This window comes from Thalia democratica, chromosome 4 (genome assembly GCF_965202585.1).
Source record: "Thalia democratica chromosome 4, ktThaDemo2.hap1.1, whole genome shotgun sequence".
Classification (NCBI taxonomy): domain Eukaryota; kingdom Metazoa; phylum Chordata; class Thaliacea; order Salpida; family Salpidae; genus Thalia; species Thalia democratica.
In genome coordinates, this window is record NC_139168.1 from 40,765,427 (window position 1) to 40,785,951 (window position 20,525).

At 25.0% G+C, this 20,525-nt stretch overlaps 1 protein-coding gene across 1 annotated transcript; it reads left to right on the top strand.

The window, feature by feature from the left end:
* The first annotated feature begins 216 nt into the window (after window positions 1-216).
* Window positions 217-17,271, top strand: LOC145834996 (26S proteasome non-ATPase regulatory subunit 4-like). Its single transcript, XM_082942526.1, has 10 exons — window positions 217-240; window positions 9,890-9,939; window positions 10,553-10,693; window positions 12,233-12,431; window positions 12,578-12,708; window positions 13,316-13,419; window positions 13,810-13,935; window positions 14,775-14,942; window positions 15,513-15,538; window positions 16,881-17,271. The coding sequence occupies exons 2-10, from the start codon at window positions 9,914-9,916 to the stop codon at window positions 17,016-17,018; spliced, it is 1,059 nt and encodes a 352-aa protein (XP_082798652.1). The 5' UTR covers window positions 217-240; window positions 9,890-9,913; the 3' UTR covers window positions 17,019-17,271.
* The last annotated feature ends 3,254 nt before the right edge of the window (window positions 17,272-20,525 follow it).

Below are 20,525 nucleotides of genomic sequence, written 5' to 3' on the forward strand. Positions count from 1 at the left end.
AAAAAGACAATGTCATGATTTATGATCCTACACATCTGATATCTATATCATCTGATAGCTTATCTTTTTATTAGTTTTACCTAATTTGAGAACATTGAATAAGTATGATAACTACAATTGAACTTTTAAAAACAAGTAACTTATATTAAAAGCTACCAATCATTCACAAATAAACAAAAAAGAAGTTGCTAAAATGTACACAAAATCAACTATTAACTATTGAGTTATCTAGTACAAAAAGTTAGTAAATATGGTTATTGTTAGTATATATGCTATAACTAAACCTGAAAGCAAACAGAGTAGAACTTTAGATTTAACAATTTTATTTGTTCAAGATATTTTTTTAATTCAAATTCTATTTTTGCTATAAAAAAAAAATCTACCCACACAAATCCATTGATCAGTCATAAGAATTCACATTTTTGGTTATCCTTAGTTTTATGTGCACATACTTTAACTCAGTTTGCAGGATTTTTCAGCTTTATTTTCATTAACTTTCTTTTTGATTCAAAATTAAAACAATAGTTCATACATATCTAAGGGTTGACAAAAAACTTGGAAACCTGGAAAAGCCTGATATTTGACAATTAAGTCTGAAAAACCTAGAAATTCAGAAATTGTTGAAAAAATAACCTATAAAAACCAGGAACTTTAAACAATTTTTACATGTTAAGTAGAAAATTTTGATTTGACACATCATCAATTGACTTTTTTGTGATCATCAAAAAAAAATTGTATTGCAAAAACACATTTGAAGTAGCTTTAAAGTATCTTTTTATTGTTTTTATAGTATTTAACACAGTTTTTTACCTTAAGCTTAACTTAAAACTAAAAATAGGCCCAAAAATGTTTCATTTCAAAAACCTGGAAAAAAATTGCCAAAAACACTTGGCAACCCTGATTACTGAATTTCATTTTAGCTGGAAACTTAAAAGTTTCTTTGGCTGTTAATTATAGTGTTTTTTCAACAATGTGTCATTTAAAGATTTTTGTTTTCTTTTGGTGTTATTGTTTGTATTAGGGTTGCCACACGCTCAGGGAGTTTTCAAGTTGCAGAAAATCTCAGGGAAACTCAGGGAATTTAGATTGTCTTTTTTAACTCAGGGCAGTTTTTGTTTTTTCTAAAAAGTTCAGGGAAAGTCTAAGATTTAAAAAAAATCTTAAAGAAATTATTTTCTAGGTCTAGAATGAGATTTATTTGATCCAGTTTCGATGTTTTGTACAAAAAAGTTAATTTTATTCATTTTTAAGTACTTATTTAGAATTTTTTTAGTCTTGCGGCAAGTTCTTCAATATTCTTTGAATTATCATGGTAAGTTTTTAATAAAAAAAAAAAAAGGATTTGAAAAAAAACTCAGGGAAAAGACTCAAAAAGTGGCAACCCTGTTGTATATACTCACTCAAAATATTTGGTCCTGGGACCTGGTGCATGAAAAAACCTTTTGGGTATTGAGTCTCACTCTACTTGAATACCTTTTAATGTCACGTCCAGGACATATACTAAGTATTGCTAATACTAGTGAATGCTTTTGTAAGAGTTAACTTATTTTGTTAAGTATAATTTCAGCTTTTAACATTAGTGTAATTTTAAATAGTATCATTTCTACATATAGTTTATTAAATGACAGATTAAAATTCCAAATTATTGCTCCTAGGACCTGGTGCACAAAGAACCACGAAAACCTTTTAACAACTTGTCCAGGACTTACTAACATTAAAAGAAAAATGAAATAGTTTAAATAAAACTATTTTAAAAAGACAATAACACTTTAAGTTATAGCAACACCAAAGTTTCCAGCTAAAATTACATGGGTAATATATAAACATTAGCAGAGCAAAGCTTTAGTAATGTTTTTGATTTGAAAAAAACAAGCAGAAAATAAAGCTGAAAAGATTACTGTAAATTAAATCAAAGTGTACACAGATAAAACTAAGAATAACCTATTTTTTTCTTTATGTAAATTTTGATCAACTTAAGTTTTTCAGTTTCTAGTTATGTTATAAAACTTAGTTGTTTTATAAGTATGTGAAAAGTTTTATTAGTAATGTTTTGAGTTTTTGTCATATGTTTAGAAATTTTAATTCTTGATCATTATAAATAAGCTTTAAAATAGTTATCTTCAAAATTTTTGTGGTAAAAATTTCAAACATAACTTGTATTAATTATTTCTTAAGTATAAAAACATTTTAGCCTTTAGGTCTTATTTCCTTCTAGAATTTGATCTCTAGAATTTTTCTTAAAAGGCTGTATAAAGCTTTATACACATCTCAAGATATTTTTTTGGCTGGACAAATATAATTAGTTGAATCCAATTTTCTAATTTTAAATATATCTTTTTCTCTAAAAACATATTACTTCTGATTTAAAACCTGTATAACTTTTAAGTTATTGGTTAAGACCTCTGAAGTTTATAGTTGTTTTTTCACAGGACAAAATCAGATAAAACACTAGAAATTCTTTATAAAATAAAAAAGATTGTAGTTATGATGTTAAATTTACATTAAGGGCATAGGGGGGGGGTAAACACCCTTTTTTGGTTTTTTATCTTATTTTATATAGTTTTTACTAAGCTACAGGATGCTTTTTACAGATTTTAAAAATTCAAAATAATTTTTGAGATATAGCCGGTCAAAGTTGGAGGCAACAATAAGAACCTTATGGGAGGCGCAAACTAAAACGGCAAAAATAGACTATTTCACTAAAAATCTATCTTCTCCTACGTTTTTTGAGATAACTACCTCAAATTTTTAGGAAATGTTCCTTGATATATTTAGAAAATTCTGTCGGAAGGAATTTTAAAAAAATTAAAAAATAAAAATTTTATATAAAAAATAAACAAAAAAAACAATTTTTTTTTAGTTTTTTTGTTATAAAATTTTTATTTTTTAATTTTTTTAAATTCTGTTCCGACAGAATTTTCTAAATATTGCAAGGAACATTTCCTGAAAATTTGAGGTAGTTATCTCAAAAAACGTAGGAGGAGATAGATTTTTAGTGATTTCTAGTTATTTGCTGTTTTAGTTTGCGCCTCCCATAAGGTTCCTATTGTTGCCTCCAACTTTAACCGGCTATATCTCAAAAAATATTTTGAATTTTTAAAATCTGTAAAAAGCATCTTGTAGCTTAGTAAAAACTATATAAAATAAGATAAAAAACCAAAAAAGGGCGTTTACCCCCCCCTATGCCCTTAATAAACATATTTGTTTTTTTAGTTCTAACTAGGGTATTGAAATTTTACAACTCTGTAATTTACCTTAAAGAAACACTTATATTTGCTTTTTCAAAGTGAAGTCCACCACCCGACGCACTCTAACACTAACAATTCTATATAAAATATCTATATATAAATAAAAAACATTTTAAATTTTGCAAACATATTATTAATCCTACAGTTATAAACCTGTTTCTTATTTTATTGTTCTAACTATATTTCTAAAACCATCAGAACTTCGCCTTAATAAACACCTAGATTTGTCTAGTCAAAAAACAACTGTCCTGAAGTTTATGTAAAAACATAACTAAGATTAAGGGCATAGGGGGGGGTAAACACCCTTTTTTGGTTTTTGATCTTATTTTGTATAGTTTTTACTAAGCTACAAGATGCTTTTTACAGATTTAAAAAGTTCAAAATAATTTCTGAGATATAGCCGGTCAAAGTCGGAGCCAACAATAGGTTCCTTATGGGAGGCGCAAACTAAAACGGCAAAAATAGGCTATTTTACTAAAAATCTATCTTCTCCTACGTTTTTTAAGATAACTACCTCAAATTTTCAGGAAATGTTCCTTGATATATTTAGAAAATTCTGTTCCGACAGAATTTTCTAAATATATCAAGGAACATTTCCTGAAAATTTGAGGTAGTTATCTCAAAAAACGTAGGAGGAGATAGATTTTTAGTGATTTCTAGTTATTTGCTGTTTTAGTTTGCGCCTCCCATAAGGATCCTATTGTTGCCTCCGACTTTGACCGGCTATATCTCAAAAAATATTTTGAACTTTTTAAATCTGTAAAAAGCATCTTGTAGCTTAGTAAAAACTATATAAAATAAGATCAAAAACCAAAAAAGGGTGTTTACCCCCCCTATGCCCTTAAATTGTAAAAAAATTAAGCCTTCTAAAAGTTAATATATTAATGCAGGGTTCGTGCGCGTGAGGCTAAATCAGTTATTTATTTAAAAATTTGAGAATATCAGTTTTTCTCAGTTCAAGTGCTTGAAAATTTTTGATTAAAAAAAAATGAGAAATATTTTTAAGATCAAATGAGATAGGAATTTATTTCTAAATAAAGATTAGGTTATTAAAGACAAAATCAGTTAGTATTTGTAAAAATAAACGCTTAAAACCGTTTGTTGAATCTCTAAAATATTTTTAGATTCTTCATTATTTTGTTTTGAGCAGATTATATACGTCATAATTATAAAATTTATTAAACAAATACAGATTAAACATTACAGTTTAGTTCAACAACTTAGCTGTTTGTTTAAATTTTAATACTTCTGTAAGCGTTTCATTTTGAATTTTTTTAAAACACAGCATTTCATGTGGTTTTAATGTAAATCTTATGGTTATAATGTTTTTACTTAGTGATTATTTGAATTGTACAATTGTGTTTAGTAATATATATTAAATTTTTACACTAGTAATAAATTATATATAACACTTATTTTAAAACTTATCACTGAATTTGTTATGTTAAGAGCATAGGGAGGGGTCAATCACCTTTTTCACAATTTAGTCTGATTTCATTTAGTTATAACTAAGCTATGAGTTGCTTTTTGCTGATTTTTAAAGCTCAAAATATTTTTTGAGATAAAGCTGATTGAAGTCGGAGACTATAATAGTACTAATCAAGACCCCCCAATACCTAAAATTACTTCTAAAGAGGATTTTCCTTACTTTGATAAAATGTCAGGCTAAATTGGTCTCAGTCAGGCTAAATGAAAAAAATTTCGCGCACGAACCCTGTTAATGTGAGTTTTGTCCTAAGAACTTAGTCAACTGATTTATAATTTAAACAAACCTAAAGAGCTAATTTTCCAAAAAAGCTCATACATTTATTAAGTTTTATTATCTTGTATTATATGGTTATCTATATTGCTATAAAACCTGAAATCATAAAACAGTCTAAAATTTTGAAGAACACCTGAAAAAACTTGAGTCTTAATAAATTTTTACATATGAAATAATAAAACTTAGAGAAAATACATAAAATCTATCATGTTAAGTAATATATTTTTTGTGTTTAGAATTTTATCTTATAAAACACATTTAAAGTAGCATAAAGTTTCTTTTCAATATGTTTTATACTACGGGGTTGCCACACATTCAGGATAACTCAAGACAATTTTTTTTTTAAATCTCAAGATACACTCAAGGTCAAGATAAATTGTAATTTCTAAAAAAATTAAGTATAACTCTGGCAAGTTATATAAAACTCAAAATAGTTTTAAGAATTTCTGAAATTATCAAATCAGTTTTATCTAGATGTTGAATGAGATGTAGTTGTTACAGTTTTAATGTTTTATAATTAATTTTGTTGATTTAAAAAAATATTAAAATTTTCTTAATTTATGATGATTCAGCATGACTCATTCTTAGTCACTTGGGATAGTTTTTAGCTCATTATGTTTTAACCTAGTTTTTACCTTAAGTTTAGTTTTATACTAAAAACTTGAAAAAAAAATTAGAAAACCTGGAAAAAGTTTTCTTAAAACCTATGGCAACTCTGTGTTTTTAAAAAACTCAAATAATGAGATATAAGATCTCCAGATCTTTGTAGAGAGTGTTAAGGTACGTTTTAACATGTTATAGGAAGTTAAATTATTTTAAAGCAATTTCCTGAAAAACTTTTGGCTCCAGTACATTTTATCATTTAAATAATTAATTTTTTTATTTTTCCTTTTTTTTAAGTTCCCTTATTAATTACTGAATGAATTGACTTTTTTAAAAGTGCTCTTGTGATAATCATCAACAGTATGAATATAAGTTTTAATAACTATAAATGCAGTAACTTGTCCAAAAATTTAGTTTTTTTTTTACCATAACTGCATTTTAATAAAACTTGTTTATAAGTTGTATATAACTAATTATTATTAATTAATAACAGTATTGCAGGGTTGTCGTACACTCAGAATAAATCAGATTAGTTATAGTTAGAAAGACTCAGTCTGACTCAGGCTTGTTTGAAGTTTTTTGGAAATACCTGGCTATTTTTAATATTTTATGTAATTTTAAGCTAGTATTTATGATTTAAAAGTTATCCTTAGTGATTTTAATAGTTGTTTAATATTACATGTATTATGTCATTTTAGTATTGTTATGATAATATAAGTATCTAAGCTTGAAATTTTTTTTTAAGTTTTTGGTTTTTACTACTTTTATTTAAATTAGTATAAATTCAGCCTAGTTTGGTTTAACTCAAAATAATTTTTGATCACTCTAGCTCTCACTCTACCTCAAAGACCTTGTAGTTTAACATTAAGGTTCTCTGCTTGAAGAAAACTCTAAAAAGCTCATTTTTACAAAAAAAAAACTGTAAAATTCATAAAAAAACACATTTGTCTGCTTTTTTCACATACTGGAAGACCATTTTAAATCATATATTCAAATATTATTGTAACAAATTATACTCTGTCATTTGAACTAGTTTCTGTGCACACTACCATGTACACTTTGAGAAACACTAGCATTAGCCACAACACACAATTTTAAATGCTAATTAGCATCTGTATAGCAGTTACCAGCATTTCTTTATAAAAATATAACAAAAAAAAACTGTTTTGTTTTTTATAAAATTATCTTGATAGTTTTAAGACTTAAAAAAAACCTAAGGACAGATTTTATTCAAGATCTAGAACAAATTTTAGTTGATCCAGTTTCAATGTTTTGTTCTGTTATAAAACCAATATTGTTCAAGAACATGATATTTTTGGATTTCAAAATGCTTATTTAAGAATATTTTAGCTAGTTCTACACTTTTCTTAGAAATAAAAAAGTAGTTGTTGTTATAAATCTGAAAATAATATTTATCATGATTTGAGTTTATTCATGCAAGTTAGTACTTTATGTGGTACGATTAAAGTTAGTCAATTAAAATGTCAATAAAAACAAAAATATTTTTTAGTTATTTTATTTTAAACTTAACTAACATAGTTTTATAAAATTATCCACAAATTTTGTTTTTTAATTTCACTTGATTTAAACTTTTATTTTGAATATTTAAAAACAAAGCTTTCTATAAGTGAACATGTAATGCAGAAGCATACACATACAACCTTTCTTTTTATTATTCAGAAGAAAAAGAACATGAGGTACAAGTAGTTTGCGCCAGAGATAAAAATAAAAAAGGATTTCATAAAAACTCTGGATGACTCAGGGCAGTATTTTTGACTCAAAAGAGTGGCAACACTGATTCTACTAGAAATTTTGGTTAAAATTTATTTCAAATAAATTTTACTGTCTACTGTTATTATTAACCATTTATCAGAAATCAACATGTAGAAGTTAATATTTTCCCTCTTACTTGCAATTAAAATAGTAATTGAAAATATTCAAAGCTAATTGCAAGTAATTACTTTACTTGCTATTTATTTGTTATCATTATTATGAATAATTTCTATAATATAGTTGTTTCTAAGTTACAATTTTTAACTTAATATTTTAAAGTACTTAGTTATTAATTTTTTAGAAGTATATTCTGAACTTATAACTTAATTTGAATTTTTCTCTATAAAATGAAACATTTTTTATGCTTTCATTTGTTTAATTGGAATAGTTATTAAGTTGATTAAATTCTAACAGTTTATAAACTAAAAAGAGGATGCTTTTAAGCAGGACAATGGTATTAAGTAAATTGAATAAAACCAATTAAGTTGGGTTACTTTCCTATTAAATAGAAAAACTTAAGAAAATATTTTTTTACAGAATAAAACACAGTTATCATTAAATTTAATTGTTGAAATTACATGACTACCTGTGCCTGTTTGATTTTTTAGTTCTATTTAAAAAAATAAAGATTTTGTGCAAAATTCAAGCTTTATTTTATTTTTTTAGTTCATGCTATTTTCAATAACTTTTTTCTTCCAGTATTAAGTCATTTTATTTTGTGATTTTTTGATTTACTTAAGTGTTACAGCTTTATTATTAGTATTTTATTTATTGGCACTTACTACAAAAATTTAAGAAATCAGGCTTGCTTATTTGCTTCAAAGATTGAAGGCTTAAACAAAATTAGACAAAAAATATAAAGCTGCAAAATATAATTAAGCCCTTGTTTTTGTTACATAGTAGTTAAATTAGGTACTTTAAATCATAAGTATTATGTATTTCAGCCAAAGGTATTCAATAAAATCTGTTGTAGCTAAGAGCGTGAAAAACTAATTTAGGATATAACAAGTTTTACAAATTTAGTATATTTTCTAAATAAGGTTTTCTGATAGATTTAAATATTAATTTTATGTGTAATAAGTAGTAAAGATAAGTTGAGTAAACACTCTACCGTACAATATTTATACTTAATATATTTTATAAGTTTATGTTTACAATATTTGATGTTGTTATATTTTTTTATATCCTTCTCCCTCCTGATTCATAACTAAAAGACCTGAGTCAGAGGTAAGGTTATAAAAGTTCATTTATATCATTAGTTATACTTTATTTCTACCAGTTTAATTTTTGCCTATAAAGTTTTTAAGGTTAAAAAAAGTAAATATTTTTTGAAAGTTATAAAGGTGTATGATTTGAGTTTGAGTATTTTTAGATCACTCTAAGATCTTTGTAAATTTCGTACTTGTATGCAGTTTTTTGCAAAACTCAAGTCACTTAAATCTTTTTTTCAAAAATCCAAGCTAAATTTAATGACTTCAAAATATTTGTTTAGTTAACAGTTCTGTTTTATATTTTATGAGTTTGTTAAGTATTAAAAAGTAAATAACAGTAATTTTCCAGTTTTTTGCTTTTACTATCAATTTACTGTTTTTCAATCATATTATAAACACAGTCTGATTTAGGCTAGTTAATAATCACTCAGACTAACTTTTTTGTTTCAAAGAGTGGCAATCCTGCACTACCATTTCTTCTATCAGTGGTAATAAATATTTAAATAACTTGTATAAAATTGAGTATGTACTGTTGCATAGATTTTTTTTTCTGCTTAATCTTAATTAACACCTACTTAAAAATTTAATGTTAAGTAAATTCAATATTTTTAAGCCTTTACAATACCATGTTTATATAATGTTTTTAGTGAATTTTTATTTCATATATCAATATAAAAGTTTAACAGATTATTTAAAAACCTAAAAATTTTTTAATTTATTTATGACCTTACAGGCTAGCTTTTTTATTCTACTACAAGGATTGGCAACTCTGGTATTGTAAGCTATAATTTAATTTATCTATTTTTCTAACTTATATAACTAGTTTAAAAGTAATAATTCAAAACATAAAATAATGTAAAGCTAAATAATTAAACTCTTATTGTTAATATGTGCATGCTAAACTAATATTTGATAGAGCCATACTGACAGATACATAGTTTAAATATCATATTATTATTCTTTGTTATCTCAAAGTTTACTTGAAATTTTGTTAAGTAGTAGAAAGTCTTTGAAAACTCTATTAAAACTCTACATGATAAAATCAACTTGAGAAAAACAAGGTAGACCTCTTATGCTCTTAAACTGGTTTTAGATAACACTAAAAGACATAAAGTTTTGCTTTAAAATATATTTGACTATATTCAACAGTTCTTAAATTACCTTTAAAGACTTACATCCACTGTTTGTAAACCAATCTTTAGTTTGACTTGTATAATAGCTAACTTTTATTAAATAAATATTATATTCATTAGAATTGAAATAATTTATTCTTATCTTTGTGTTTTTGATAGGTTGTTTAAGCTTATATTTTTGAAATGGTTCTGGAAAGTACAGTGTTGTGGTGAGTAAATTTTATCTAAATATTATTTAAAAAACTTAAGTGTGCTTAATTAAGAATTTGATTAATAAAAGCTTTAATTTTGTGATTAAGCCTTTTAATTTTTATCACCTTTTAAATTTATCTTTGAATTATAATCAAATCAAAACATGTTATTGATAAACTGGTAAGATTTACTGCTTTATCAGTTTTCAGCAAATTATTGAACTTAACAATTTTAATCCCTTGAATATCAAAAGTGATTTAATATTTTGTTAGACTGCAGAAAAATTAAAGCTATAATTATTTATTTTTCAATAAAGAACAATTATATCCTCTAAAGCAGTGCTTCTGAACCTTTTTCTAGTGGCGGAACCCTTTTCCAAAATTCAACTTTTCCGCGGGACCCCTTATTTTAATTTTACATACAATGTTTAAATAAATAAATGTTATTTTTTAAATTTGAAGGCTTCGCAGAACCCCATTTCAGAAGCACTGTTCTAAAGGTTTAAATATAATTAAACTTGGTAAAAACAAACTTGACTAAGTTTTATCTTTTTATGGATATATATACGTAAAATATTTCTAAACATAATTTTACACATTATAAAAATAAAATTTAAAAATTTAATAACAGTGTAGACAACAGTGAATACATGCGAAATGGTGATTATCTTCCAACAAGATTGCAAGCTCAGCAAGATGCAGCAAACATGATCTGCCGTGCTAAACTTAGATCTAACCCTGAAAGCAACATGGCTCTGCTTAGCATGTCTGAGTAAGTTTTTATAGAACATTTTCATGTTTGCAAGTTTCTTCTATCTAAATTAAAACTAAAGTATTATAGTTTGTACTAGCTAATTGTTAATCTAAAAAATTGGTTTTAGTTTAAAAATATAAGTTAGTTTGATTTGTATGTAATGTATTTTTAATTCTTTGGGTTCTTAATTGGTATGCTAAATCAGGCAACAATCAGCTTAATCATTATTTTTAATTTAATTAACAAAATATCAGTTTTTTTTTCAGTTCAAATGTTTATAAATTTTTAAATATTAAAATAGTTTTGACAGAAAAAGATTCAGTGTTTTTTAGTAGATTATTAAAGTGTGAATTATTTTCTTTTAAAGTAATAGTTTTGTAGGCATAGTTACTAAAGTGCCTGGATTTGTCAGTAAAATGCTTTTGAATTTCTGATATACTGAAAGAAATTTTAAAATCATCTTGTCTATTGAAACTGTAGTAAATTTGTGAATTTCTTTCTAATTAGGTATTTGATCTTTGTTTTTTTTTAGTTTTGATAAAATCCAGGCATTATTATCAAGCTGTCAGGATTCGTTGGTAAAAATGTTAAAAAAATCGGAATTTAAAAAGTGAATTTGGGATCAGTGTGTTATTTTTTTGTTTAGACGATTAAGTCACTTTTCAAAACAAACGTTTAGTTTATGAAGCCTAGCACTAAGAAGATTGTAAAATATGTCTGTAGAAGGGTAATATACAATTTAAGTTTAGACAGCTAAAATTCTAATGATATTTTCTATGGGTCACTACTAATAATTAATTTGAAATTAAAAAAGTGCAATAAAAAGTCCTACTATTAAAAGCTGCCTACGCCATTACAACAAAATAAATGATTATATAGTTTCATCTGGGTATAAGCTTAATTGGAGCTGATTAACAACGGTTATAAAACAGCAGTCATAATTGGAAAATGGCATTACTGTGTAAATTTGCAATTTTTTAGTACTAACCAGGGTTGCCACTTTACCTGGAAACCTGGAAAAACCTTGAATTTGACAATTTAGGCAAACATAACCTGGAAAAACCTGGAATTTGAGAAATTTAGAAAAAAAAAACTGGAAAAACATGGAATTTTGATCAAAAAACCTGGAATTTTTAAAAATTTTAACATTTTCAGCAGTGAAATTTCAATTTGACACAAAAAATCTATCATATAATTAAGATTTTTTGTCATCATCAAAAATTTTTTTTCATTAAATGACACATTTAAAGTAACTTTACAGTATCTTTTCAATGTCTTTATACTATCTAAACAGTTTCTTAAATATAAATTAACTAAAAACTAAAAATGGACCCAAAAATTTGTACTTTTAAAAACCTGGAAGAAATTTGAAAAACCTGGAAAAAAATTTGAAAAAACGAGTGGCAACCCTGACTAACTACGATTATTATTATCTTATTCTACTAATTTAAGTTAGTTGTCAGTTCTGTTTTTTGTGTTTCATTGATTTATATTAAAAAAAATTAATTTCATTGAACATATTTTCAATACAAATTTACTTAACAATTTTAATTTCAGCATGCAAGTGCACACTACCCTAACTACTGACTCAGGCAAGCTTCTGTCTAGGCTCAACACAATTCAGCCTGAAGGAAAAATGAACTTCTTAGACTCAGTAAGGGTTTCTGTGTTGGCACTGAAACACAGATGTGGAAAAAATCACAAAACAAGGATTGTTGTATTTGTTGGTAGTCCCATCACTGACGATTCAAAAGAGGTAAATATTTTGAATTGTTATCTATATAAGTTTTATGTGCTTAAAAAATAGAAGAAAGAAAAATATCTGCCTGTTGTGATTTAAAACCAGTTTTAATAAAAAGTATTGTTTGGTTGTACCATTTATTTTATATTACAAAAACTTAGATGGTGAAAGTAGCTAAGAAACTGAAGAAGGAAAAAGTAAATGTTGACATTGTTAGTTTTGGAGAGCATGAGGTTAACAATGAGAAGCTGGATACTTTTATAAAAACTTTAAATGGAAAAGATGGAGGAAGGTTTAGTTTGTTTGATAGTTTTGTAAAAGTTAACATGCTTATATTTTTTATTTCAACTAACAAATTTAAGAAAAAGCTTGTTTTGCTCAAATCTTATAATATTCCAGTTGTTTTAAAAAATAGTTTTATTGCCTTATAGTTAAGATTATTTTTTTAATTCTGGAAAACATCTTAGATAAAAATTATATAAAAACAAGTTTGCCACAAAACCTGGAATCCTGGAACTTAACAAATTAGCCTGGAACTTAACAAATTAACAAAAAAATAGTTTGGAATATTAACAAATATTACTATAAAAGCTCCAAAATCTAGAATTTTAAACTGTTTTTACATATTAAGTAGTAAAATTTTGATTTGTCACGAAAAATCTATCATATATATATAAAAAAATTGTAGTTATCAAAATTTGTTTTATTAAAAAACATGTAAAGTAGCGTTACAGTATTTTTTCCATGTTTTTATGCTACTTAACACTGTTTTAACCTTAAACTTAATTTAAACTATAAATAGACCCAAAAACGTGTACTTTCAAAAACCTGGAGAAATTTCTCAAAAACCAGTTGCAAACCTATTAAAATGTACTTAATAAATATCGAATGTATTTTAGTTCCCATCTGCTGACCATACCATCAGGAGATATGCTATCAGGTGCCATTGGGAGCTCTCCAATTCTTGTTGAAGAAGGAGGTGCAAGCATGGCTGCTACTGGAGGTTTGCTTTTTGGTATATTTTTAACTTAATAATTATTAAATGTAGTTTTTAATTAGTTATGATTTTACTTTTTAGTTGGAATGTACAATACTTATTATGCATTTAATAGGATTTAATTTTTTATGACCTTTTAAATTAAGTATACCCAAATGTTCAATGAAGCCAACAAGACAGCAATTAATAAATAGTCTTTATCAAGTACATTAGTTGGTTAAAACAAAAAACTAATCAAAAAATCTATAAATATTTCTACATTTCTAAATTTATTGTTAAAATAAGGAACGTAAACTAAATATTTTTTCAATTTTTCTGATATTTTAAGTTTCCGAATAATTTTTCATATTCCTATTTTATAATCTAAGTTTGATAATTATAATTTTCTTATAACAGGTGACTTTGGTGGGTTTGATGATCAAATGGACCCAGAACTTGCATTGGCCTTAAGAGTTTCTCTTGAAGAGCAGCGCAACAGGCAACAACAAGAAAATAATGCTGCTCCTCCAGTCGACAATGAAGGTTTAAATTATATGTAAAAACAGAAACATCTTTTAGTTTTTTTAATATTTCTGTTAATTGAGTAAATTTAATTTTTGTATTTAATTAAGCTTTTAAAAATCTACCCTTATCGTTATGATTTTAGTTTTATAGTTTACATATTAACTCAATACACTCAAATATGTGATTTCCAAAATTAAATACTTTTTAAATATAATCATTGCTTACTCCGTTATTTTTTTTAACTAGAGGGTAATACACTAACATAAACATTTCATACCCACGTTAAGTCAAACTTTCAATTAATACTTAATAAATTTGATAAAATTCGAAATTTTAGTTCGTTTTTTAGATAAATTGTTAAAGCTTGTGAAGTTAAAGTAAGTTAAAAAATAAAATTATAGCTCTTTAAATCACTTCAAAAGTTAAGATTAAGTTTTAAACAAGTGTAAGAAAATATTGAATTACGATTTATGATTGACTTTGTTTTTGGATATTCACTTAAAAAAATACTTGGTAAAATACTTGTATTTTTTATATTTTATTATTATTACTTAATTATTAATTTTTACCAATTTCATACATAATAGTATTTTTAAAATCTAAATTGAAACTATGTTTTTGTGGAGTTTTTTTTCTTTCTGAATTAAAATAGTAAAAACTTTTTTTTTAATATTTAGCAAGCTTTTAAAAAGGTATTAACATTAATAGATGTTCTTTCGCATATTGCTATATGTTTAAACTACTATTGTTCATCATACACCTTATAGGTGTAGCCATTTTGTTTCCCAGTTTTTTTATTTAGTCAACCTTTTTTCTTCTGTATCATTTCTATAAATAATTATCAATCAAATGTGTAGCTGCAGCAGCTGAGGACGATGACGACGCAATGTTGAGAGCAGCTCTGGAGATGTCGATGGCAACAGACGGGCAACAACCCATCCAGCAACAAGAAGAATCTCCCGCGCACATGACCGAAGAGGAGCAACTTGCATACGCACTCAGGTTGTCCATGGAGCCAACTAGCAGTTAGTTTATGATTATTTATGCTTTATTTTTTTTTTGTTTTAACCTTGATTGTTATTGTGTTCTGGATATTTTTTAATAATTATAGTTTAAGCAAATAACTTTTGAAAAATGTTTAGTTAAATAAAAATTAACTTGATGTAGTCTTGAGTCTAATACTTGAGATTTTTGGTTAATATTTAGTGTCTTTGTTGATTTTTTTATTTTACTATTAACGTAATTTTTGTTTCTTTTTTTGTTTTAATTTTAAAACATAGATTAATATTTAAACTTTTTTAATAAAAAAATGCAATTAAAATTTAGTTTGTAACTAATATATTTAATTTTTATGTAAATTTTAATAAAAATATTTTTATTTGTAATAGAAAATTTATAAAAACTAATATCTTAAACTTTTGTACTTGAGACAAAATTTTACAATGCATCGATGAAAAGTATCAAGTTTGTTGTATTGATGTAATCTTTTTTTTTTCGCTTAATAAGCTACTCAATTTTAAAAGTGTTATAAAATTTGTTATGTAGTGAAACTTATATTGTTAAGAATCGCATTTGATGTGAATTAAATTTTTTAGGTGATCCTGCTGCTGCAGAAGAAGAGGTTTGTTTTATTATGACGTAATAACTTTTAATATAATAAATTTTAAAGTTTTTTACATTAGAACGGTTAATTGACATTATCTGAAATGTTTTATTGTAATATCAAGATGTAGGCCATAGTAGATTTGAATTTTTTTTTACAAAATATAACATTGGCTTATATATAAAAGCTTTGAGTATAAACTACAAGTCAGTTTTTATATAAATTAATAAAAATTACTTAAATGATATTGTAAATTTTATAAAAAAATTGCGATACAACCATATAGAACGCATATTTATCAGGTTCCATTGATTGGAAAGTTTAAGAATTCTTAAAAAATACGTTTTCTTCTTTAGTTTTTGAGCTAGAGACGTCAAACTTTTAGGAAGCGTTTCTTGTATAGTTTAAAAGACTCTTAATGGAAATTTAAAAAGTTAAAAATAATAAGTATAAAAAACAAAAAATAGGAGGTTTTTATTTAAAAATTTTTAAATTGAAAAAAATCCTGCATAGAAAATATTTAAATATTCGTAATGGACTTTCTGTAAAAGCAAGAAGAAAATTGTTTAAAATAGAAGGAGAGGATATATTTTCACTGATGTAGTCTTTTTGCGTTTCTAGTTTGCTCCTTCTATAAGAAACCAATTGAGACTTTGATTGCTTATATCTTAAAAGTTTGTTTAAATTTTGTTAAGCAGTTAAAAAGGTCTGATAGCTAAAATAAAACTCTACAAAATAAGATCAACTTTTAAGAAATAAGCTAGACCCTCCTATGGCCTTCAACTACGTAGTTTACTGTAGCCATTTAAGCATTACCCTTTTGTTTAATGTAGTTAAGTTTTATGAATTGATTACCTCGGACATTTAAAAGTTAACAACTTGTAAATCATTATTATAAAACTTGTTATTTTAATCTTATCCTAATGTGACTTAATTAAAAACTTATATATTTAAAAGTTTTAAGAATCTGATTAAAAACAAAGACCTTTATCTATAAGGTTCGTTGTTAGTTTTGTTTTATAAACTACACCATTTTTAGTTAATATGCGACTCTATTGATTATTGAATTGTTCAAAACTTAAAAACATAAAATGCTACCAACAGTATATTTTAAAACCAAACATAAAAAAAACCTCTAAAAAAGTTGAATAAATTGTTTCGTTATTCGATTAAGCTATTGTTCATGATATTGTGATTAGATTCCAAATTTTATTAATTTATATCCAACAAAAGCTTTTTAACTTATATCTAGAATGAGATTAAAGAGAAATTGATGTTATATCAATAAATTTAGTAAAATAATAATATTTTGTATTCAAGATCTAATTTATGCAGTTCATGTTATTTTAATTTATTTTAGATGGAAACTGATGGTGTAGCTGATGAAGCTTATATGGAAGATTTGCTTCAGAATTTACCAGGAATGGATCCCAGTAACCAAAACGATCAGGATGCCATGGATGAAACCAAAAATAAGGACGCGTCCAAAAAAGAATAATTGCTGAAAATATTGTGTATATAACTCTGGTTTTTGGTAGAGTGTAAATAGTTTTTTAATCTGATTTGTTTTTTGCATATTATAAAAGGTAAAATATAACTTTTATTACTAGATACTATTATTTCCCCCAAAAACGGGTTTTATAAATGTTGCTTCTATAAGGTTTTAACTCATACAGTTAATTATTTAAGTTGTGAGTTATGTGTTACATATTGTAAATTTAATTTCTTCATGAATAAAACTTAAACATACATTTGTTGAAAGTTTTTTGTAGTGATTTTTATATCTAAGATTAATTTTTGCACTTATTGTTATATATATTATATATTAAATATATACGTAATGCAAAATATCAACTGATACAAGGTTATCAACTAGTAATTTTGTACAAACAACTACAAAAACTAAGTTTCCAAAATTACATATTGTGCATTAAAAGCAAATTTTAAAAGATTATTTTAACTCTTTTTTTTAATTTAATACACTAAAAAGAAATCAAAATATTTAGATAGTATTTACTATTTTGTAGAAATAGTTTTTATTTTTGGAATTTTTTGGAAAGAAATACTTTAAAATGAACAAAAGTTTTAAAAATGCTTATACTCATAAAAAGTTGCGTGTACTTGACTAATATAATAGTTTGTATTGTAAAATGTTAAGTGTACATTTTATTTATTTCTAACTCTCGGTAATTTAAAAACTTCACTGTTAAACTGATTATATAGACAATAAACTTGCAATAATATTATTAAACTCCTTCATTTAAAACTAATTGCTTTAATTTATATTTTTTTAGTACTTGGTAGTTTTTAATTTGACCAGTAAAATATATTTTTATGCTAAACCACCTAAATAGCAAAAGCAACTTCTTATATCGAAAATATTACACATATTGTTTTATTAAAATTTATACTTTGGTGTTTTATGACAGTAATTTAGAAACTAAACTTGGTAGCACTTTATGATTAAACTAGTTTCTTATCAACATGTACGCACGTGTTAGATCGTTAAATAACTATTAAGAAAAAGAAGGTGTTTTACACTATTATATTTATTTTTTCATTAAAACAGTAAAATGATAATTGTTCTTGCTTTGAGATGAAAAATGGGCTCTTACATGAAGTGTAAGGAAATACTTGGTTTATGTTTTTTTTTTTCTTGCCGACTGTATAACAATCTGAAAAAAAATCTAGCATACTTCTTTTTTTTATGAATAAGAAAATGCTCATTAGCTAAATTAAACAATGACTTCTTATTTATAAATTTACTGCTTTTCAAGCATAATTATAATATTTAATTTTTAGTTTAATATTTTCTTTCTAAACAGTATAAGTTAAATTTGTATAATCTCGTGCCATTTATTAAAATACATGATTATCAAAAAAAACAATTATACTAGTTCAGCTATTGGTTTAAATTTTTGAATAAAAGTTTTAGAATCGAAAAAAAAAAGTATAAAAAATTTATTTGATTTAAAATTAATTGATGTAATTATTCTATTTCAAAAACACATTTACATTCTTAACACCAAACATTTGGTTTATAACTTATATCGAAAACTAATCTTACTAATAACAACGCATTAACATGTTTATTTTTTTCTCGTTTAAATTTGAAATTCTAAAATCAAAACCTTTATATTTTTTAATATTTATTTATACACGCTCAAATTCGCGCACTTTTTCTGACCGATCAATTCTGAGAATCTCCCGTCGACAAGGGATCAGGAATAAGAGTGGTAGTAATAAAATAAAAACAATAAGAAAAAAAACTAACAACCAAGGGTTAGCGGTAAAAATAATATTAAAAAATAGAAATGTTTTGGGTGGGATTTGATCTAGTGGGAATGATAAGTATATCATATTTATTGATTATATACCATAACTTAAGATCGTTCAGCGATAATTTGGTCAGGATTATGTTTTAGACATTTTGAAAACAAGAAGGTTTAATACTTTTTTGATTTAGTTATAAATAATTTTTTAAATTTTGATCATTTGTCTAGACATTTTTCCAATTACAGTTATTAAAAAATAGCAGAAATAGGTATTTTTTTATGTTTTCAGACATAAAATTTTCAAATTATTTTAACTACATCTTCTTAAAGCAAGCAAAAGTAATTTTAAATAGCGTTATAAAATAGCAACTAATGTTTGAAAAATTAAGCGTATATTTATTTTTTTGAACAGTTGGTAGTGTACTGTATTTTAGACGGTAAAATAAATAATTTTCTAAAATTACATAAAAAATACTAAAATTAACTACAGTAGTAATAAATAGTTTGACACAACTTTATTTTAGTCTTTAGGTAAGTTTATATTTGAAATACATTAATTAGTTAAGTTACATAAATGTTTAATTATTGTTGAATTTTACCAAATTTATACCATTTAAAGTGATCCACAAAGCCAGTTTTTTACAGCTGACACTAAGTATTAAAAACAATAGACTGAAACCTTTTTAACTCAGATTTTTGAACGGCTTGACATATTTACTAGAAACATTCTTTCGCTAGCCACATATTTTTAGAAAATTATAGCAAAAAGTTTCAAAAGTTCTAAAAAAGCTAAATTTAAAACAAATAATAAACAAAAAACTTAGCTCTTGAAAGATAACATAAAATATACTTCAATATACACTACCTAATTAAACTTGCTTTGCACACGTAGTTTTTAAGCTAAAACATAAGTCACTGGCAAACCGTACGTTGCGCACCCCTGAAATATATACAAAAAAAATGGTATGTGTCAAATATGCACGAAGGGTAACTTTTGAACGAAGGCACTTTTGCACGAAGACGCTTTTGCACGAAGTTTCACCTATGCACGAGAGGTCACTTTTGCAGGAAGACACTTTTAAACAGGTTAAATTTTTTTTAATTTTATTTATTATCTTATTAATTCTAATTTCTTATCTAATTTATTTTTCTAATAATTTTGATTAATTTTCTATTTTATTTTTTTTATCACTGTTAACTCTTGGCCTCAGTCGGTAATTTTTTTTCTTCTCTTTGTTGTTTTATTAAAAAAAAATATATCAACAATTTTGTTCGTTATTTAAAAATGTATTTTACTTTTACTATCACTGTTACTCCTGACCACAGTTCCCATAAGTAGCTATAAATCCATAAATCTCGGTAAAAAATGGCTTTTTTTGAAGGTAGCCATAAGTAAGCTTTTAGCCATCAAATTATAGCTAAAAGTGATTTTACACTATAAGCTAATGGAAAAAAATATTACTGTTGAAAATAAATACCCCCTTTTTTAAAACCTTAATTTTTTTTTTATTCTATGATGACTATAACATTTAGCTCAGCAAAAAATAGCTTAAATAGCTTTATGCATTAAAATAACCAATCACATAAATTAAAACGACATCAATAACTAACAAACATGAAATAAAAAAGTATAATAATGAAAAATATCTTAAATATGAAGTTTATGTTGACTAAACTTATCGTATCTTTTTTTAAAGGTCTTGTTCAGTAATATAAGTAAAATTGTTACA

Excerpts from the sequence above, each read along its gene's own strand:
- LOC145834996 (XM_082942526.1), top strand. The coding sequence starts at position 9,914 with ATGGTTCTGGAAAGTACAGTGTTGTG. Across the intron at positions 12,432-12,577 it reads TCACTGACGATTCAAAAGAG|ATGGTGAAAGTAGCTAAGAA; the intron begins GTAAATATTTTG and ends ACAAAAACTTAG. Across the intron at positions 12,709-13,315 it reads AATGGAAAAGATGGAGGAAG|TTCCCATCTGCTGACCATAC; the intron begins GTTTAGTTTGTT and ends AATGTATTTTAG.